At 43.5% G+C, this 23,150-nt stretch overlaps 1 protein-coding gene across 2 annotated transcripts in view; it reads left to right on the top strand.

Moving 5' to 3' along the window:
• NCAPG (non-SMC condensin I complex subunit G) overlaps positions 1–23,150 on the top strand; it is a 181,067-nt gene that overhangs the window by 6,000 nt on the left and 151,917 nt on the right. For both annotated transcript variants that reach the window (XM_033948685.1, XM_033948693.1), the window contains exons 2-3: positions 6,802–6,922; positions 13,311–13,520. In XM_033948685.1, the coding sequence (XP_033804576.1) occupies positions 6,802–6,922; positions 13,311–13,520 (331 nt within the window). The remainder of the gene's footprint in view (positions 1–6,801; positions 6,923–13,310; positions 13,521–23,150) is intronic.

Here is a 23,150-nt window from a genome sequence, read left to right as displayed (position 1 = left end):
TAGGGATATCTTGAAAACTCGACTGGCTAGGACAAGGTTGAGAACCACTGGTCAAGACTACCATTCCTGTTTAAAAGAGAAGATTAGCAAGGTAAGAACGTAATCTTTCATTGTCATTCCTGTCTAGTACCCCTTTGAAGCTCTTCAGTGGCCGTCATGAACGATCTTGCCCTTAAAACAGTTTTCCTTGTGGCAATCTGTCCAACTTGAAATATTTCAGAGCTGCAGGCACGTATTGCAGTGCTCCTTATTTCTTGTTCTCTTTTGATGTTCACTTTGTACTATTCCCAATTTTCTGATGTTCGATGGTGCCTCTCTGCTACTTGCAATATCAGAAAAGGATTAGCGAGTTATTATTTTTTTATTATTATTATTATTATTAGGATTTTATATACCGCCTATCAAGGTTATCTAAGCGGTTTTACAATCAGGCACTCAAGCATTTTCCCTATCTGTCCCGGTGGGCTCACAATCTATCTAACATACCTGTGTGGTCCTTGCTAAAGATCCACGGTCGCAAAGATTTTGTTTCTGCACTAGATTAGGTCAATTGTTGAGGCAGCCTACGTTGTTCAGGAGAAAAAAAAGTTTCTCAGGGCTTACTCTACCAAATTGTAGCCTGCATCCTGGCCAAAAGCGGGGAGTATTTACTCTGAAAGACATTTTCAGGCCTCTCTTCATTTGTTTTTCAAATTTTGTAAGCTTGATAGTTGTGCTAGGTGGGACAGTGCCTTTGGTAGGGAGTACTGGAAGGTATTGTGCACCTCCTACTGTGTAGGGTAAAAGCTCTTGTATATCCCGTAGGTGTGCACTAGTCTAACAGGATGATAAAATTGTTCTCATCTGTTCCTTTCCTTGAGTCCTGCTATATTAGTCCAGGACCTGCCCTGGAAGACGGGGGGGAATTCTATAAATTTCTGTGTTCTAGGTCTGCCACCTATTTACATAGTCAGTTTTGCAAAGGTAGTCTTATGGGGCTTCTGTTCTGGGTTCAATCTAGCTCTCTTGTGTGGTGTGTGGTTTTTTTCCTTAATTGCTTTGGTTTCTCTGAGCAGCTTTGGTATTAGCATATTGGAATATTTCAGGCTACACTGTCTTATACTGAAGTAATTGGAATCTTAAAAGTCTCTTCCTCCTCCTGCTGAGAGGAGGAGACATCCCATAAGTCTGGACTGGTCTAGTAGGGCTCAAGAAAAGATAAAATTAACAGGTAAGAACAAATTTCATCTTATTAGTGCACAGATGAATGAAAAAAGAGAGAATACAACATTTTTGCTGAAATATTTTGAAAATAGAAAAAAGGCAGATCTGACTGCTTACAATGTGGTATAATCTAGTGTTATATAGTTGCAAAAATGTGACTATTTCTGGGAAAACATGACTAAAGTTTAGGACTTATAGTCATATTTTCCCAGAGATAGTTACAAATAGCTAAATAATATGTGTTAACTTAATGTGAATGAGAAATTTTGCATGGGAAGCTCTTGTGGAAAATTTTCTAGGTCTGGTTTTTCCCAAAAACTTGCTTCTGATTTTTTATTTGGAGCACTAATGATATAGTTAAAAAAAATTCTTTATTCATTTTTAAATGCACAATAAGTGCATCAATATAATATAACAAATAGATCATAAATATATCACTTAATAGTCATCAAGAGTACACATAAAATGCTATTAACCCCCACCCTTCCTATTATATAATCAAATACAATGTACAATATACATTAATAAAATAATAAAATTATCCCCCTCCCCCCTCGTAATTGAACCTGTAAATCAAGGGAATAGAATCATTTAATCATTGCAACACTAATGATATAGTTAAGGAACCAAATGAAGTAACAATGTTACTTATAAGACTCATTTTGTATGGAGGAATTTCCATGACAAAAGATAAAATCCAAGGTGTACACATTTTTTAATGAGAGGCAGTTTGTCCAAAAAGTGTCTTGTAAACAAATGTTTGTGGGCTAGTTGAATTAATAAATATTTTAATTTACCGTATTTTCACGCAAATAACGCGCACCCGTATAAAACGCGCACACGGGTATAGCGCGCAGAAATCACGATGATATGTACAAAAACTTTGGTATACCGCGCTCACGGGTATACCGCGCATGCTGCCCGACGCTCCTTTCGCCCGCCCTGACTTTCCGTGCGCTGTCCCGACTCTCCGTTCACCCCCCCTGACTTCCGTGCACTGTCCCCCCTTGAAGGTCTGTCCCCATCCTGAAAGCCTGATGCCCCCCCCGACGTCCGATACATCCCTCCCCCCGAAGGACCGCCGATTCCCCAACAATATCGGGCCAGGAGGGAGCCCAAATCCTCCTGGCCACGGCGACCCCCTAACCCCACCCCGCACTACATTACGGGCAGGAGGGATCCCAGGCCCTCCTGCCCTCGACGCAAACCCCCCTCACCCCAACGACCGCCCCCCCCCAAGAACCTCCGACCGCCCCCCCCAGCCGACCCGCGACCCCCCTGGCGACCCCCACGACCCCCCCACCCCCCTTCCCCGTACCTTTGGTAGTTGGGCCAGAAGGGAGCCCAAACCCTCCTGGCCACGGCGACCCCCTAACCCCACCCCGCACTACATTACGGGCAGGAGGGATCCCAGGCCCTCCTGCCCTCGACGCAAACCCCCCTCCCCCCAACGATCGCCCCCCCCAAGAACCTCCGACCGCCCCCCCAGCCGACCCGCGACCCCCCTGGCGACCCCCACGACCCCCCCACCCCCCTTCCCCGTACCTTTGGTAGTTGGCCGGACAGACGGGAGCCAAACCCGCCTGTCCGGCAGGCAGCCAACGAAGGAATGAGGCCGGATTGGCCCATCCATCCTAAAGCTCCGCCTACTGGTGGGGCCTAAGGCGTGTGGGCCAATCAGAATAGGCCCTGGAGCCTTAGGTCCCACCTGGGGGCGCGGCCTGAGGCACATGGTCGGGTTGGGCCCATGTGCCTCAGGCCGCGCCCCCAGGTGGGACCTAAGGCTCCAGGGCCTATTCTGATTGGCCCACGCGCCTTAGGCCCCACCAGTAGGCGGAGCTTTAGGATGGATGGGCCAATCCGGCCTCATTCCTTCGTTGGCTGCCTGCCGGACAGGCGGGTTTGGCTCCCGTCTGTCCGGCCAACTACCAAAGGTACGGGGAAGGGGGGTGGGGGGGTCGCCAGGGGGATCGCGGGTCGGCTGGGGGGCGGTCGGAGGTTCTTGGGGGGGGCGGTCGTTGGGGGGGAGGGGGTTTGCGTCGAGGGCAGGAGGGCCTGGGATCCCTCCTGCCCGTAATGTAGTGCGGGGTGGGGTTAGGGGGTCGCCGTGGCCAGGAGGGTTTGGGCTCCCTTCTGGCCCGATATTGTCGGGAAGTCGGCGGTCCTTCGGGGTGGGGGTGCGAGTGGTCCTGCCGGGGGGGGGGGGATGTATCGGACGTCGGGGAGGCGGCCGGGCAAGAGGGCTTGGGCTCCCTCTTGCTCCGATCGTGGATGCGGGTGCGGGTGGGAGCGCGTGCGAGCGGTCGTTCGGGGTGGGGGTGCGAGCGGTCCTGCTGGGGGGGTGAATCGGGCGTCGGGCGGGGTGGGAACTATGTTTTAAAACTTTTGTATACCGCGCTCACGCATATAACGCGCGAGGGGTATGCGCGGTAGGTAAAAACGCGTATAACGCGCGCGTTATATGCGTGAAAATACGGTAATATGGTTTATTATATAAACCCTCATAGTCCAGATAAGTTGACATTGTATATCTGGATTTTCAGAAGGTGTTTGACAAGGTTCTGCATGAACGACTACTTTGGAAAATTGTGAGCCATGGAATCGAGGGTGAAATACTCGCATGGATTAAAAACTGGCTGGGACCTAGGAAACAGAGAGTGGGGGTAAATGGACAATATTCGGACTGGAAGAGCGTCACCAGTGGGGTTCCGCAGGGCTCGGTGCTTGGACCCATGCTCTTCAACATCTTTATAAATATTCTGAACATAGGTACGACGAGTGAGGTGATTAAATTTGCGGGCGGTACAAAGTTATTCAGAGTAGTGAAGACACAGGGGGATTGTGAAGATCTGCAACCTGACATATTCAGGCTCAAGGAATGGATATCAACACAGCAGATGAGGTTCAACGTGGATAAGTGTAAAGTGATGCATGTCGGTAACAAAAATCTCATGCACAAATACAGGATGTCCGGGGCGGTTCTTGGAGAGACCTTCCAGAAAAGAGACTTGGGAGTTATGATCGACAAGTCAATGAAGCTGTCCACACAATGTGCGGCCGCGGCGAAAAGGGCGAACAGAATGCTAGGAATGATAAAGAAGGGGATCACAAACAGGTCGGAGAAGGTTATCATGCCGCTGTAACGGGCCATGGTGCACCCTCACCTGGAGTACTGTGTCCAGCATTGGTCGCCATACATGAAGAAGGACACGGTACTACTCGAAAGGGTCCAGAGAAGAGCGACTAAGATGGTTAAGGGGCTGGAGGAGTTGCCGTACAGCGAAAGATTAGAGAAACTGGGCCTCTTCTCCCTCAAACAGAGGAGATTGAGAGGGGACATGATCGAAACATTCAAGATACTGAAGGGAATAAATAGACTTAGTAGATAAGGACAGGTTGTTCACCATCTCCAAGGTAGGGAGAACGAGAGAGCACTCTCTAAAATTGAAAGGGGATAGATTCTGTACAAACGTAAGGACGTTCTTCACCCAGAGAGTGGTAGAAAACTGGAGCGCTCTTCCGGAGTCTGTCATTGAGGAACACACCCTCCAGGGATTCAAGACAAAGTTAGGCAAGTTCCTGCTAAACCAGAACATATGCAGGTAGGGCTAGTCTCAGTTAGGGTGCTGGGATTTTTCCAGAGGGCCGCCGCGTGAACAGACTGCTGGGCACGATGGACCACTAGTCTGACCCAGCAGCGGCAATTCTTATGTAGCTTTTTTTTTTTCTTCTTCTTCACTAAACTAAACTAAACCTTAAATTTGTATACCGCATCATCTCCACAGAAGTAGAGCTCGACACGGTTTACAGTAATTGGTATAGAAAGAAACTACAATGAAAAGTAGAAGGTCTTAGAAAGAGAAGCTTAGAGGGAATTAGTAAATCGATGAGGGAGAGGTCATTGCATTTTGGAGATGTTTTCAGAAGAGTTGGAGGGAGGACAGGCACCGAAGCGGGGTGGTAAAACTGTTCCAGAGTTCATTGATCTGAAGGAGAGGGAAGTCCCTAGTTTTCCTGCATGGGATATGCCTTTTAAAGAGGGGAAGGATAGTTTGAATTTTTGAGTGGATCTGGTGGTGTTGGGATTAGAGGAGTTCCAAGATAGTGGAAAAAGGGAAGGCAGGATACCGTGTAGAGACTTGATGGTTAGGCAGGCACATTTGTAGTGAACCCTAAAGATTACTGGGAGCCAGTGAAGTTTAGACAGAAGCGGGGAGACGTGGTCAAACTTGCTTTTTGCGAAGATTAGTTTAGCCGCAGTGTTCTGGATCCGCTGGAGTCTGTGAAGGCTTCTCTTTGTCAGGCTTAAGTAGATAGAGTTACAGTAATCCAGTCTGGAAAGAATGATGGATTGTACGAGGACAGCAAAGTGATGATGATGGAAGCAGGATCTCACTTTCCTTAACAAGTGAAGATTGAAAAAGCATTTTTTTACTAAGGAATTAAGGTGGTCATTGAAAGACAGGGTGGAATCGATGATGATGCCTAGTACTTTGCATGAGTGTTCAAGATGCAATGTGGTGCCAGAGGACAGAGGGATGAGGGTGGGTAGCTTATCTAATTTTGGGCCGAGCCAAAGTAGTTTTGTTTTGGTCTCGTTTAATTTCATTTGTACGGTGAGGGCCCAGGATTGGAGGTTCGATATACATGAGGAGATGTTCTCAGAGAGATTGGTGAGGGTTAGAGTCGGTCTCGAGGAGGACCAGGATGTCATCGGCATAAGTGTAAAGCGTTTCCAAGGGGAACAATTGGAGGAGTTTCAGGGAGGACATATAAACATTGAAGAGAATCGGGGATAGAGGTGATCCCTGAGGAACTCCACAGATCGGTTTCCACGGGAGGGATGAGGAGCCATTCATGTTAATGAAGTAGGAGCGGGAACGTAAGAATTTTGAGAACCAATCTAAGACTGTTAAGTTTAAGCCAATTTCAGAAAGTTGGAGAATTAGTGTATCGTGATGGACCATGTCGAATGCTGCAGAAAGGTCGAATTGAAGAAGAACAGCGAACTAATTGCAAGAGTGAAGATGCTGGACCTTTGAGATTAATGAGGACAATAGGGATTCGGTGCTGAAGTTGGGTCTGAAGCCATGTTGGTAGGGTAGGAGAATGGAGAATCTTTCAAGATAGGATGAAAGTTGGGTGGAAATGATGGACTCCAGCAACTTGGTCAGGAGAGGAATATTTGCTATTGGGCGATAGTTGGATGGTACGGTGGAGTCTAGATCAGCTTTTTTTAGTAGTGGGGATAGGGCAATGTGCCCCATTTCTGCAGAGAATAGGCCTGAAAGTAAGGCAGAGTTTGAGTATGGTATACAGTAATAATTTAGGGAAGGGCAAGACAGCTCTGCGAATGTTGAGATGATGCGGTATACAAACCTAAGGTTTTGTTTAGTATTGACATACAGGTTTCTCTTATTGTATTAGTTACCTTAACACAAACGGCATCGAGCATAAGGAGACAGAAAAAAAATAAATAGTGGGCTCTGTAAGTTGTTTTCTTATTAGAGTGCACTTTCAGTTGAAGCTCAGAAAATAAAATAGGAAGTTGTTAAAGTGGGTCAATTACATATTTTGTTTAACTTTGTACTTTTTCAGGTTTGCAACTATGTCAGCAGAGAAGAAGATACTGCAGATTAAAGAGGCCTTTGACTTTGCCCAGAAACCACATCAGAGTCATGAAAAGTTGGTCTCTTCCTTAAGGTCTACATACAATCAGGTAAATAAACTGTTGATTAAATGGGATCGGTAGAACAGAAGCTTAGAGATATGATTTTCCCATTTCAGCTAGATCTCCTATAGTTATAGTACAGGACTTTAAATTTTTTATATACCCCTAATCCTGACCTTCTCGGTGGTTTGCATAATAAACTGGACCCAAGCCTAGACATGACAATGCAGATCCAACACATTGTGAAAAATACTTATGGCAAACTTTACTGGGTTAGAGGATTGAAACCCTACCTCTCCCACCAAGCAATGTCCACTCGCAATCTTTGACTACTGCAATGCAACCTTGCTGGGTTTCCCAAAGTACATGATCAAACGGATCTAAAGAGTGCAAAATGTTGCAGCAACGGTTTTGCTAGGAAAATCAAAACATACGAGTGGCATCCCGCTACTGAAAGAGTTGCACTGGCTCCTGATAGAAAGCAGGGTGAAATTCATGAGCTTACTGCTGACGCATAAAACCATTCACCTCTCAGAACCGAAATATCTTGCGGCCAGGCTACATAACCACAATCCACCTCGCACTCTACGCTTGATCCATGAGTCTCTACTACAAATACAAAAGCATAAGGGTAAGAATGTGCTCTGTAATGGCTCCAATGTGGTGGAATTAAAGAAATTAAAGTTAGAAAAGGACACCGGAAAATTCAAGAAAGGGATAAAGACTATCCTTTTCTCAGACTACTTCAACTGAAACTGTGAGCCGAAGAGGAAGGAAGCAACATAGAGGAAAACAGCAGGCTCCCCCCTCACAATAAGAGGACAGGACATGACATGTATGCACATTTAGTGGAACCTTGCTTTATGAGCATAATTTGTTCCAGGAGCATGCTCATAAACCAAATTGCTTGTCTATCAAAGCGAGTTTCCCCATAGGAAGTAAGGGAAACTCGCTTGATTTGTTCCCACCCCTCTGAGGCCACTGGCACTGCTCCACCCCCCTCCCCCCGGAGAACCGGCATGCCTCGCCAGCCCAAACAGAAGCCTTACCCCATCTGGCACCGGCACACAGCGAGCGAGAACCAGAAGGCCTTGAGCATGCGCAGATGCTCAAGGCCCAGGCAACAGGAAGGATCTTCTTTCATCGGCACATCCTGTGGGCTGCTTGCTGGTGCCAGATGGGGGTAAGGCTTCTGTTTGGGCAGGCGAAGGATGCTGGTTCGCGGGGGGGGGGGGTGTTTGCAAACAGGGGGAGGGGAGCGATGCCGGTTCTCGGGGGGGGGGGGGAGGTAGCGATGCTCGTAAATTGAGTCAACGCTCAGTTTGCGAGTCACGATTTGCGAGAATGTTTTGCTCCTCTTGTAAAACACTCGCAAACCGCATTACTCGCAAACCGAGGTTTGACTGTAGTAGATCTTTCCAGAAATGTTTAAGATATGATGAATATAATAAATGGAGCTAAAATAGGATAAGTGTAACTAGGATGAATATACACATTGCTAGAGCTATTTAGGATGCATGTAAATATAGATTACTTAATTGTAAAGGTTAACCTATTTAGGAAGGTGTAAATATAATATGCTTAGTTAGAATGGTTAACTGTAATCTTGTGTAAACATATCATACATATATAATAGTGTAATAATGCAAACATGATACCCTAGCCAAGCAGCTAGGAGGCCACCAACAATCACAGTGGATTCCATCTGAATCTGTATTTAAAATCCATTACAGATGTCTTTGAAATCTGCTCTGAATTGACTCCCAGTCATTAATAGAAGTATAGAAGCTTCCAAAAAAGATATAGACAGACTCCAACATAAAACATCAAATTAAATAGAGACAGCACCCTTACTTTTCTTTGAAACCCTTTAGATTTTTATGTAAAACTAAAAAAAAAAAAATTACTTGATACAGCAAACTTCTATCATCTTCTCTTCTAAGAACTAGGTTGATCTATCCACACCATTCTTACTACAAGGTACACCACTCCCTCAGGTTCCATCAGTTTGCTTTCTAGGTGTCATGTTGAACTCTAAATTAAATTATTTAATTCACAAATAGCTCTGCATGATTAGTCCAGTCGGTCCTCTTTTCTTCCCCTTGGCGTTGAATATTTAACACGTGCTTTAGTGATTCAACAAATCGATTATTGCAATTCCTGTTTTATAGGCTAAGACAGAGGGACCTTCAAAGACTACAATTGATACAAAACATAGTCCTCTGACTCATACACAATGCACAAAAATTTGACTGTTAGTTTTTCCTCAAAGAAGTACATTGGCTCCTAGTATCAAGCCAGATCACATACAAAATATTACAGTTGACTCTACCTAAGTGCATGTCAGTTAAGCGCACGCTTCGGTTATCCGCAGCCTACCACCATGGTCCCATTTTTTTTAAATATTAAAGTCAATGGACGTAAACTCCAGATAATTGCAGTTCTGATAAGCACATAATCCGCTTATGCGCACTGATGTTATAAGTCCCACCCCTATTTGTTCACTCTGGTTGAAAGCAATCATGTTCTCATGTTGATGAGCCACTTGTTTCGGATCAGCAGTCTGGGCCCGGCCAGGTGTTTGAACTTTCAAAAACTGCACCATGGCGTCTCGTGGAGAAAAACCTTTTTGTCTTTGGCTGAACGTGTCCAACACACTGGTCAAAAGTCATTGTCTTTGTCTGAACGTGTCAATGTCTTAAAGATTGGGAAGAATTGAAATCCTGGGTGCTCAAAAACATTAAACGCCTGCCTGTTGAATATGAAAGCAACAAAAATGCATGGATGACGGCGACACTGTGGATTTAATGGTTTCAGAAGCATGACAATCTGATGAGAAGGCGTAGGAGACGCATTGTAATGCTGTGTGATAAATGTGCAGCACACAGCAATGACGTACGTCTGACCAACATCAAACTCGTGTTTCTGCCACCAAACATGACTTCTGATCCAACCGATGGACCAAGGGATAATCGCAAACTTCAAACGTCATTACATGTCGCTCATCATAAGATAAGTGATGGCAGTGATTGATGCAAGCATGGAATCCAGTCTCTGAGCTGCTGGTCGCGGCAGTTCGGGTAGAGGAGTGATGGCATCGCGGTAGGAGAGATGAGGCATCTCTCCTGCCGCGATGGTTGTGGTGGGTAGGTTGCCAAGCCGCTGAACTGATGGTGCCAGCGGCCATCAGCTCAGCGGCCCCTTTTTCGGCACTTAGACCTGGTTTGACTACGTCTAAGTCAAAAAGGTCTAAGTGCTGATTAGACAACCTATAAATGTTTTGGTTATATCTGTTGTACGCCTAGGTGTAGGTCTTCTGCAGAGTCCCTCCTTGATGTAACTTAATGGGAACAGATTTTTTTCAGCTGGTTGGAGTAATTCTTGTGAGGTACCTCAGGGATAAAGAGGTGACCCGGGAAACTACAGACCAGTAAGTCTGACCTCGGTTCCGGGGAAAATGGCGGCAGCACTGAGAAAAGACGAGTGGTGTTCCGCAGGGCTCGGTGCTCGGACCGCTGCTATTTAATATATTTATAAATGATCTAGAAACAGGGACGAAGTGTGAGATAATAAAATTCGCAGATGACACCAAACTATTTAGTGGAGCTCGGACTAAAGAGGACTGCGAAGAATTACAAAGGGACTTGAACAAACTGGGGGAATGGGCAACGAGATGGCAGATGAAGTTCAACGTTGAGAAATGTAAAGTACTACATGTGGGAAGCAGAAACCCGAGGTACAGCTATACGATGGGAGGGATGTTATTGAATGAGAGTACCCAAGAAAGGGACTTGGGGGTAATGGTGGACATGACAATGAAGCCGACGGCACAGTGCGCAGCGGCCACTAAGAGAGCGAATAGAATGCTAGGTATAATCAAGAGGGTATTACAACCAGAACGAAAGAAGTTATCCTGCCGTTGTATCAGGCGATGGTGCGTCCACATCTGGAGTACTGCGCCCAATATTGGTCGCCGTACCTTAAGAAGGATATGGCGATACTCGAGAGGGTTCAGAGGAGAGCGACACGTTTGATAAAAGGTATGGAAAACCTTTCATATGTTGAGAGATTGGAGAAACTGGGACTCTTTTCCCTGGAGAAGAGGAGACTTGGAGGGGATATGATAGAGACTTACAAGATCATGAAGGGCATAGAGAGAGTGGAAAGGGACAGATTCTTCAAACTTTCAGTAAATAAAAGAACAAGAGGGCATTCAGAAAAGTTAAAAGGGGACAGATTCAAAACGAATGCTAGGAAGTTCTTCCTTACCCAACTTGTGATGGACACCTGGAATGCGCTTCCAGAGGGCGTAATAGGGCAGAGTATGGTACTGGGGTTCAAGAAAGGATTGGACAATTTCCTGTTGGAAAAGGGGATAGAGGGGTATAGATAAGAGGATTACTGCACAGGTCATGGACCTGTTAGGCCGCCACGTGAGCGGACTACTGGGTACGATGGACCTAAGGTCTGACCCAACGGAGGCACTGCTTATGTTCTTATGTCTATCTTTGTTATTTTTTAAGGTTTTTCTGAGTTTGAAATAAATAGTTTCATATATCAGAAAATATTTCAATCTTAGTTCCTTTTAGTAATTTTTCCCAGATTGGTCTTCCGAAAGTTCATAAAAATATATAAATAATTGAATCTTGGATGAGTAAGCATAAATTTGATGCTGAATACCTATAAGGCTTAAATCATAGGTTTTGGAAATAATCCCTCTGTTATTTTCAACTGACATGTATATACTGGACATCTGGAGGATTCAACTGGACTCTACAGACCTAGATTTTCACTTGTGTATGCTGGACACCCTGCTTGAAACTACAGACATATTTTCCCATAGCCAGGCCCAGACTGTTTGCAATGCTAACAATGATGTTCTTGTTTCCCTGCTGGGAGAATATCTCTTCAAGGTTATGCTGAACTGTTATCACTGCTATATGACTTCATAGACTTCATATGCCAGACACCTTAGAAATAATGAGCAAGGAGCTCTGTTCATGTGGGTGTAACGAGATGAAAGAACTTGGTACCAAACCATGGGTTTCCTGTCTCCCAACCAAGCTATGGGAACCAGACAGCTGGATTGTTGAAAGGCCATCTCGTTGCCAACTTTTCATCTTACAAGGACATCAACTCGAATATGCACAGAATTGTAACACCTCTAATTAACAGCTGCATGTCTCCGTGCTGAAAGAAGGAAGTTCAGCAACAGTTCTCTGTTTCTGCAAGGCCCCTGGTGGAGGTGAGAGAGAGGCGTGGATAGATGGGAAGAGTTAGCTGTACATTATTTTTATGTACCAATAGGGAATTACATAACCAGAATTCGGGGATGGACTTTCTTGGGACAAAGGAAGAATTGCTCTGTATAAAAAACACGTGCATTCTAGACAAAGCCAGAGAGATTCACTTACTTATGCTACGGGGAACTGCTAGCCCCCTGCTAAGCATATGGGTGCAAATTCTTCTCTCCATTGCATATTCTGAACTGATAATATACATTTTTTAGATATGTCTTTGCTGCTGTAATACTTATAGTTTTTATACTAACAATAAACAAATATTGTCTGTTTTGGAAGATACAATACCGTCTTGTAGTTATTCCAATGAGGTAAACAAAGCAGCCTTTTATCTCACAACTATTTTTGTTAATCGGGTAAAATGCAAATTAGAATAATCTATTAAGATTTTAGATTTCTACGTAGATATTCAAATATCTAAAGATAATTTACTAACCCCTCCTTTTACAAAACCGTACTAGCATTTTTAGCGCTGGTCACGGCGGTAACAGCTCCGGCGCTCATAGAATTCCTGCACTACGGTTTTGGAAAGGGGAAGGATGGGGGGTAAATCACTTAGCAAAAAAAAAAATTCATGTTTTCTTAAGAAAAAATATTTTAATGTGAAGCAATTTAGGATCTTAGTTCAAACTATGATTTTAAGTCAAATTGATTTGTAATATTGCTTATGTAGGATGTTAAGTGCAGATAAATAAACCTCTACAGATGATTCAAAATACGGCATTTTACTCATTACAGAAGTTAGATAGAATATCATTATTTTGTACAATCTCATTGGCTTCCTGTGCAAACAAGGATATTTTTTAAATTGTCTTATTTTTTTATCTATAAAGTTATGTATGATTTAGTACCAGCTTATCTTTATAAATAATTTCAGTTTAAGGAAAAAAGATCATATTTAAAGGAAATCAAATATTAACATCTTTTGCTTTCCATCACCTAGAGGTACAAAAAGACTTAAACTGAGCAAACATTAATAAACTAGGAAACAAAATGTCTTCTATACCAACTGTTCAATTTCTCCAGGAGACCAGTACTTTGAGAGAGAATTTAAGATATTGTTTTGCTAGAATTGCATGATTAAAAAATGGGTTTGAAGCATTGTGGTCATTGATAAATAATTTTTTTCCCCATAGATGAAAGACAAAACCATTTTTTATGAGGAGTATGTTCATTTCCTTAAATACCCTATGGTAGTCTACAAGCGTGAGCCAGCTGTGGAACGGGTAATGGATTTTGTAACTAAATTTATCACTTCTTTCTACCAATTGGAAAGTGAAGATGGCACAGAAGAGGAAGATGATGAGAACTCACCTGTGAATTACTTGTTTAACTTTCTATTGAAGGTATCAATCTTAACACTCAGTTATATAGTCTGTGAATTTTGTATTTAATGAAAAAGTAAATTTTAACACTTTCTATTTTTATATACTAATTAGCAAGGATGTGCATATTCTTATTCATGACAGCAGGAAAAAAACTGATTTTATTTTGCGAGTGTGTATTAAGGGCTCCTTTTGTCATGCTGCACTAGAGGATTTTAGCACAAGCTGGTATGAAATTCTCCGACCCTCATAGAAATCCTTTGATTGTGAGCACTTCTTGTACCTCAAGCACAGCTGGATAAAAGGAGGGGTGTGTGTGTGTTAAGGATATTGCTCCCATAATTTAAAAAAAATGCAAAAAAAAACCCTCCCTGAAAAATGTTTCTCTGTTTTAGTGTAAATGATATGGAAAATGATAAATGAAAGCTTTTGGGCTGAACATGCTTCCTGTATACAGTAATATGAATTTTTGAAAAATAAACCTTATAAGCAGGTGAACATATAGATACAATTACCTGATTATATGGTTGGATATTTCTAGTGCAATGTGTCTAGTTGTCTTGAATGCTAGGGTTATGCATCTGAACCTGTAAGTTGCTTCCAGAATGCTGTAAATCATCTTTTGAACTCCACCTCCTTCCCAGGGAGCTGCTCCTGACCCCTCATGTTTTTTTTCCTGCAAGTAAGTTGCTCAGAAGTGTTTCTGCTCCACTTTGTGGTTTTATTATTTGCAGGTATTTTTTTCTAAGTGTTTGGTTGGAGACTCGGTGATCATTGGTTCCCACTCGTTGGGACCTCTCTCTGGGAGAAGATGCAGACTTGCGCTGCCGAAGTCTGCTGCTAGCAGGATCAGCCCTTGGGGACACCTACCTAGTCAACCTGCTTTTGTATATTTTGAGCTTGGGGGGCCATCCTATATGTAGCTACTCGCATTCTTGCTTTATTGAGAACTTGAGCGCAGACTATTTGTCTTTATCCCATCTTAGCTGGGATTAATAGTGGGCTGGCTGCATGGTCTGCTCCCCCTTTGTGGCGCAGAGTTTTCCGGAGGTTGAGGCTCAGTCCAACCTTAGTCTGACTGGCAGCCCAAAGACCTAGTTCATCTGGCGAACCTATGAGGCACAGTTCTCCATTTATCCCAGCTGAATTACTAAGCTGACGCAGACAATCACATGGCACAGTCAGTAAGACTATTGTAGCCTGTGGGTTTACAAAAATGAAATTTTAAAGGTTTCTGCAGCCAGAGCCAAGATTCCTCATCTCCAAAATCCCCACAGGCCATTTTTGGCATGATTTTACTGCCAGAGGCCATCTTGGATTTTAAACAATTTTTTTTTCCCTAAAGCTTCCATCTGTCTCAAAACCCCTCAATTGAAAGTGGTAAGAACATAATAATAATAAAAATAAAAATATAAGAATTGCCATACTGGGACAAACCAAAGGTCCATCAAGCCCAGTATCCTGTTTCCAACAGTGGCCAAACCAGGTCCCAAGTACCTAGTTAGATCCTAAGTAAAACAGATTTTATGCTGCTTACCCTAGAAATAAGCATTGGATTTCCCCAAGCCATCTCAAGGGCTTATGGATTTCTCTCTTAGGAAATTATCCAAGCCTTTTTAAAACCCTGCTAAGCTAGCTGATTTCACCACATTCTCTGGCAATGAATTCCAGAGTTTAATTGCACGTTGTGTGAAGAAGTAGTTTCATTGCTTGCCCCCTAGTCCTAGTATTTTTGGAAAGAGTGAACATGTGATTCACATCTTCCCTATCCACTCCAATCAGTATTTTAAAGATCTCTATTATATCGCCCCCTGAGCCGTCTGTTCTCCAAGTTGGAACAGTGCTAGCCACTTTAGCCTCTTCTCATAGGAAAGTCATTCCAAACCTTTATCATTTTTGTTGCCGTTTTCTGTACCTGTTCTAATTCCACTATATCTTTCTTGAGATAGAGACCAGAATTGCACACCATATTCAAGTTGTGGCCGTACCATAGAGCTATACAAGGGCATTATCTTTGTTTTCCATTCCTTTCCTGATAATTCCTAACATTCTATTTGCTTTCTTAGCCACTGCCACACATTGAGCTGGGCAGTGACTCCTAGCATAGAACACGGCATCACGTAGCTATAGTTTAGGTTCCTCTTTCCCATATATCACTTTGCACTTGCTCACATTAAAAGTCATCTGCCATTTTGACGCCCAGTCTTCCAGTTTTACAAGGTCTTCTTTCAATTTTTCACAATCCTCTTGTGATTTAACAACTTTAAACAACTTTGTCATCAGCAAATTTAATTATCTCACTAGTTATTCCCATCTCTAGATCATTGATACATATGTTAAAAAGCAGCAGTCCCAGCACAGACCCCTGGGGAACCCCACTATTTATCCTTCTCCATTTAGAATATTGACCATTTAAATCTACTGTCTGTTTTCTGTCTTTCAACCAGTTCTTAGTCCATAATAGGACATTACCTCCTATCGCAGGGGTAGGTAATTCCGGTCCTCGAGAGCAGGAGCTAGGTCAGGTATGAGATGGATTTGCAAGCGCTGCCTCCTTGAGATGCAAATCTTATCTCATGCATATTTATTGTGGATATCCTGAAATCCCAACCTGGCTCCAGCTCTCGAGAACTGGAATTGCCTACCCCTGTCCTATCTTCATGGTTTTCTAATTTCCTCAGAAGTCTTTCATGAAGTACTTTGTCGAATGCTTTTTGAAAATCCAAATATATAATATCAACCCTTTCACCTTTATCCACATATTCATTCACCCCTTCAAAGAAATGCAGTAGATTGGTGAGGCATGATTTCCCTTGACGAAATTCATGTTGTCTTTCTCTCATTAATCCATGTGTGTATATATATATATATATATTTTGTTATAATAGTATAATAGTCTCTACCATTTTGCTTGGCACTGACGTCATACTCATTTGCGTACCTAGCATGTGTGCAATCGTAAACACTTTCAATAGTGACTAATGAGATGTTCAAAGGTAAAGTGTAAGAACAGTAGAGGCTCTGTACCATATAAAAAATGAAGGAAAAAGCCTCAGAACAGGCCTTCCCACCTCCACAAAGGTGGATAATCAAAGGTGGTCAAGCAGTAACCTCACTGGCAAAAAACCCTTCAATAAATACTAGGTACTTGAGCTTAAAACTGTGCTTCACTAGTAAATAAAAAACTGATAGAGGAAAAAATCCACTTATCTTCTGCTGATCGGCACACCAACGAAGGCCAGCGTTTCACCGATAGGCTACATCAGGGTGTATCCCGACTGATCAGGCTTCTGCAGAACACAACAGAGGAAATAAGATCAGGAAAAAGATGTATATGTATAACAGAACTCTCTCCCTCTCCAAATATCACTTCTTTGTGTGTAGAATAAAAACATACCTTTCAAGAGGGATGCCGAAACGCCTCAAGTCCGTAAAAGCTCCCATGGAGTGGCTTGGGTGTTACGAATTTAAACACTCCCGGTGGAGAAACGTCACCACCGGAAGTGCGTCAAAAATGACATAACTGAGGTAAAAGACCGGTCTATACAAAAAAAACACACAACTGTGTAAACAAAAACTCAACGTAGAGGTAAACCCCTAACAGACAAACACTTTATCTATACATATCAATGTTTAGGTATATTTGTTTTTATTTGTTTTTAAGATTTTGAATTTTGTTGGTTTTGTTTTTCATATTTACGCGATTCTTTGCAATTTTTACTAAAACTATCTGAAATTACAACTGTAAATGATATCACTTTCTTTGTTACATTTGACGTCAAGTCTTTATACACCATTATTCCCCAGGCAGAAGTTGCTGACATTATCAGATTTTCTCTTGAACAGTATGAATAACTTCCGGATTCCTGTTAATTTTGTTGTCCAATTGATGTCTTTTGCAATGGAGAAGAATTATTTCAGATTTTTGGATAAATTTTTCCAGCAGACATCTGGGGTGGCCATGGGTGCGACCATGGCCCCCTCAGTAACAAACCTATTTATGCAGAAATTTGAAAACGATTGGATTGTTCACAACCCATTTTCCAGCTGGGTTACAACTTGGCTTCGCTTTATCGATGACATTTTTGTCATCTGGACAGGCACCAGAGAAGATCTTGACTCCTTTTATCTCTGGTTGAACTCAAGGCATCCAAGAGTTGAATTCAGTATCACCTGTCACCCTCACCAGATTTCCTTCTTGGATGTTTTAGTCATTAAGAAAGAAGGCAAGATTGAAACTGTTTTCAAAAAATCCACTGATAGGAACACGTTTCTAGATTTTTCTAGTAACCGCCCTTCACCGTTAAAGCGTAGCCTTCCAACATCTCAGTTCTTTAGGTATCGCCGTCTGTATTCTGATGTCACCGATTTTAAATTGCAGAGCAAACATTTGTACACAATATTGAAAACCAGAGGTTATCCAGGTCCTATTCTTAAGAAAGCCTATAAAAGGGCCAAATATCTAAATAGAGACCTATTTATTCCTAAAGACAAATCTGCTGATGATATAGCCACATGAATTTTACAATACTCCCCCAGAATGAATGGAATCATTAAAATCTTATGAAAACACTGGGAGATTATGGAAGTACACCCTATGTTTACTGCTACTCACCTCAGGATTGCATTCACACGACAGAAGAACCTCAAGGAATTGCTAAGTCCTTCTGACATCAGCTATGTATCAGTGAAATTCTTCTGAAACCGTCAATCAACCCACTGGACATTTAAAATGTGGCACATGCATGACCTGCGCCGTGACCATAGAATTAACTGACAACTTTATACACCCTGTCACGGGCAAAATATATGGCCTCAAACATCTGACTTCGTGCACTACAAACTTTGTGGTACAGTGGTGCCTCACACAACGGACGCCTCGCACAGCGCACACTGCGCACAACGAACTTTATGTCTTGATTCGTACAACGAACTTCGTTTCACACAACGAAGTCGCCCGAGCTGCATCCTTCCGCGCAGGCACTGCGCTTAACTGCCCTCTCTCCGCCTGGCTCCCTCTTGCCCCCCCGACTCCCCGACACGATCGGGGCAAAAGGGAGCCCAAGCCCTCTTGCCCCGCCGATTCCCCAACTCCCCGACAATATCGGGCCAGGAGGGAGCCCAAGTCCTCCTGGCCACGGCGACCCCCTAACCCCACCCTGCACTACATTACGGGCAGGAGGGATCCCAGGCCCTCCTGCCCTCGACGCAAACCCCCCCTCCCCCCAACGACCGCCCCCCCCAAGAACCTCCGACCGCCCCCCCAGCCGACCCGCGACCCCCCTGGCCGACCCCCACGACACCCCCAACCCCCTTCCCCGTACCTTTCTGTAGTTGGCCGGACAGACGGGAGCCAAACCCGCCTGTCCGGCAGGCAGCCAACGACGGAATGAGGCCGGATTGGCCCATCCGTCCCAAAGCTCCGCCTACTGGTGGGGCCTAAGGCGCCAGGGCCAATCAGAATAGGCCCGGGAGCCTTAGGTCCCTCCTGGGGGCGGGGCCTGAGGCACATGGGCCCAACCCGACCATGTGCCTCAGGCCCTGCCCCCAGGAGGGACCTAAGGCTCCCGGGCCTATTCTGATTGGCCCAGGCGCCTTAGGCCCCACCAGTAGGCGGAGCTTTGGGACGGATGGGCCAATCCGGCCTCATTCCGTCGATGGCTGCCTGCCGGACAGGCGGGTTTGGCTCCCGTCTGTCCGGCCAACTACAGAAAGGTACGGGGAAGGGGGTTGGGGGTGTCGTGGGGGTCGGCCAGGGGGGTCGCGGGTCGGCTGGGGGGGCGGTCGGAGGTTCTTGGGGGGGGCGGTCGTTGGGGGGAGGGGGGGTTGCGTCGAGGGCAGGAGGGCCTGGGATCCCTCCTGCCCGTAATGTAGTGCAGGGTGGGGTTAGGGGGTCGCCGTGGCCAGGAGGACTTGGGCTCCCTCCTGGCCCGATATTGTCGGGGAGTTGGGGAATCGGCGGGGCAAGAGGGCTTGGGCTCCCTTTTGCCCCGATCGTGTCGGGGAGTCGGGGGGGCAAGAGGGCTTGAGCTCCCTTTTGCCCCGATCGTGTCGGGGAGTCGGGGGAGCAAGAGGGCTTGAGCTCCCTCTTGCCCCGATCGTGTCGGGGAGTCGGGGGGGCAAGAGGGCTTGAGCTCCCTCTTGCCCCGATCGTGTCGGGGGTGCCAGGGACCACACGGAGTCACCCACCGTACCACCCGATTCGGGTAAGCGCAGGTATCGGTGGGTGGCTTATTTGCGGGGGGGTGCCTTATTTTACATTTTTTTCTAAAAAGGGGGGGCTGTCTTATTTGATGGCCCTGCCTTATCATCGGGGAAACACGGTAGAAAAAAAAAAAAAAATGAACAGTTAAGTCCCAGTTTTTGCCGCTGAGACTCTGCCCTCTCTCACTGTAAAATTAGACTCTACTTAGTCTGTCTTTAAATTTAAAAAATGTGTGTTGTTTTAAAAAACAATTATGTTTTTAGATGTATCTAAATAAAAATAATAACCAAAAATTTATCTTTTTTTATGTCATCTTAGCATATTTTATGCTACAGAACGAATTATTTTTTTTAACATGTATTGTTATGGGAAAACGCGTTTCACATAACGAACTTTTCGCATAACAAACTTGCTCCTGGAATGAATTAAGTTCGTTGTGTGAGGCACCACTGTATATGTAATCATTTGTCCCTGTCTGAAGATATATGTGGGACAAACTACACGCTCCTTTAGGAGACGTATCACTGAACATAAAAACTGTTTACATAACAACAAGGTTCAAGCCCCTCTTGTGGTCCACTGAATGGAATACAATCGTACATTCAGTATATGAGTTACGCTGCTGTGTCATTGATCATATCTGGGAACAACCGTCCTCTTCGATTGTTACAAGCCGTGCAATTCTGGATCCAACTGTTAAACAGCGAGGAACCTGTGAGGCTTAATCAGAGACTGGACTGGAGTGCTTTCTACTAGATCTGTTATTAGGTTGTTTATTAATATACCTCTCCTCCTCTCTCTTTTGTTCTTGTTTTTTGGTCTACGCTTTGGGGTAACATAAAAATTCATAGAAATAAAATTGAAAACAAAAACAAAACCAACAAAATTCAAAATCTTAAACAAATAAAAAACAAAAATAAATACCTAAACATTGATATGTATAGATGATTTTTTTTTTTTTTTTTGGTGATTGGAATATAATTTACTAATCTGAGTACGTAATCATATGGATTAGGTTTCTGTACAAGGCCAACCTTAATTACCAAGAGAATAAAAGGATAGGTTTAACAAAACTGTGTATATCTTTTTCAGTTGACAAGCAGGATTGACTGAAGCACACGAATATCAACATCATGATCCAGCAGCACAACAGTCTCATCACACCTTCGGGGGAGGGGGGTGGGTTCCGCTGTTTTGAATAGGCATAGAACTAAGCTCTCCTGATTGAGGGTTTTCTTACTTCAGCTTGTCTTTGTTGTTGTTGTTTTTCTCCTAAAACAAAGTTTTTTTAAAAATTTTGTTCTGTAAAAAAGTTGGGGTTCTGGCCTGTGTAGGAGAGAGAGCCCAAATGTCAGTATCCATTCCAGATGCTGGCTGGACTTAGAACATAGACTGATTGCAAACATTGTGACAGGCCATCTCTGTGAGGCCCAAAAGATTGCTTGAACCACCTCTTCAATCGCAATGAGGTGGAAAAGATCTTCAGTTCATCCAGAAAGAGGAAAAGAGAATATTGTCTGTGCAGAGATCAACTGCCTATGGCCATTCCTGAAGATTCTCCTCTGCAAGTGTTGTCTGTTGAGTTTTTGTTTACACAGTTGTGTGTTTTTTTGTATAGACCGGTCTTTTACCTCAGTTATGTCATTTTTGACGCACTTCTGGTGGTGACGTTTCTCCACCGGGAGTGTTTAAATTCGTAACACCCAAGCCACCCCATGGAAGCTTTTTTCAGAATTGTGAGGCGTTTCGGCGTCCCTCTTGAAAGGTAAGGGGGACATACAATATAGGGATAGACAGATGTGTACTTCGTAGGGAAATCAGGGAAGAACAATTTGATATAGGAAAGAGAACAAATAAGGATAAGACAATAGGAGTTATGTTATATTAGATCAATACTTGCCTACTTCAGTTGTGATTAGTAACTTGGTTTAAGAGGCTAACTAATTAATTAAAAGCATCTCTATACAGGAAACTTTTTAGTTTTGATTTGAATTTATCAAGGTTCTTTTCTTCTCTTACCTGAGCGGATAGTAAGTTCCACGTTTGGGGAGCGGTGACAGAAGAGTGTGGTACGTCTAGTATTTATGATTCGTAGGGATGGAGCAGTAAGTAGATTTTTATCCTCGGATTGTAAGGAGCAGAGAGGAGAATACGGGATAATAACTATCTAGGAATAGCGGCGTATTGAATTGTAGAACTTTGACTGTAATGAGCGCCTGTGGTTGATAGGAAGCCAGTGTGTGTTCTTTAATAATGGTGTGACATGGTTAAATTTTCTTTTACCTGTAATGATTTTTATTGCAGTATTTTGTATTAGTTGTAGTCTTCTTGTTTCCTTTTGTGTGATTCCTTTATAAAGTGAATTACAGTAATCCAGTTTTGAAATGATTAATGACTGAATTAAAATGTTTAGTGAGGGAACATCCAAAAAGTTAGCTAAAGATCAAATCATATGCAGCCTATGGAAACAACTTTTAACAACAGAATTAATTTGATCATGATTTAGTTTATTATCTATGATGACTCCGATAATTCTTATCTTATTGACGGTCTGAATTGGAAAGTTATTAATGCTTTGAGAGCCAGTGGAGTCTGTTCTGAAATAAAAAATGCTGAACAGGTTCTTCAGTGATGAGTAATTGGTTTTTGTATTAAGCAGCACTTTTGTTTTACAGCTAGGTTGCATATTGCTTAATGAGCACTTTCACCGGGTTTTTTTACGTGAAGATTTTGCTTTCCTTGCGGGTTCTAGTATTTTTCTAGTTCCGGGGAGATCAAAGAACAGCAGCTGTGGCTCGGCTGGTGAGCTGTGGGGACATTTTGCTGCAGGGACCTATCCTATGCATTTTCCAACAGCATTCCTGTATATTAGTTTCTACGCCTGTTCGGAGTGTTACTGTTTGTTTAGCTTTTCTTAGTTCTGCTTGGCTATTTGGCAAACTGTGTTATACAGGAAGAGACAGCTATTATTTACTAGTGAAGTGTTTACCGGTCTGGAAAGTCTAAAACAGGGGTGCCCACACTTTTTGGGCTTGCGAGCTACTTTTAAAATGACCAAGTCAAAATGATCTACCAACAATAAATTTTTTTTTAAAACAAAGCACACTGTACGCAGAGAAAACGTTAATTATCATTTATATTCCGGGCTATTTCAAAGAGGTCAAGGTAGATGACTCTTTGCACTGTCACCTCAGTAACAACCATACAAAAATAGACAAATATACTCCCTCCCATTTTACTAAACCACAATAGCAGTTTTTAGCGCAGGGAACTGCGCTGAATGCCCCGTGCTGCTCTCAACGCTCATAGGCTCATTGCGCTAAAAAATGCTATTGCGGTTTAGTAAAAGGGAGCCATAGTGCAAAATAGACAGCAGATATAAATTCTTAAAACAGACACATTTTGATCACTGAATTGAAAATAAAATCATTTTTCCTACCTTTGTT

Source organism: Geotrypetes seraphini, chromosome 1 (assembly GCF_902459505.1).
Source record: "Geotrypetes seraphini chromosome 1, aGeoSer1.1, whole genome shotgun sequence".
In the NCBI taxonomy this organism is placed as follows: domain Eukaryota; kingdom Metazoa; phylum Chordata; class Amphibia; order Gymnophiona; family Dermophiidae; genus Geotrypetes; species Geotrypetes seraphini.
This window is presented reverse-complemented; position numbering and strand designations above follow the sequence as displayed.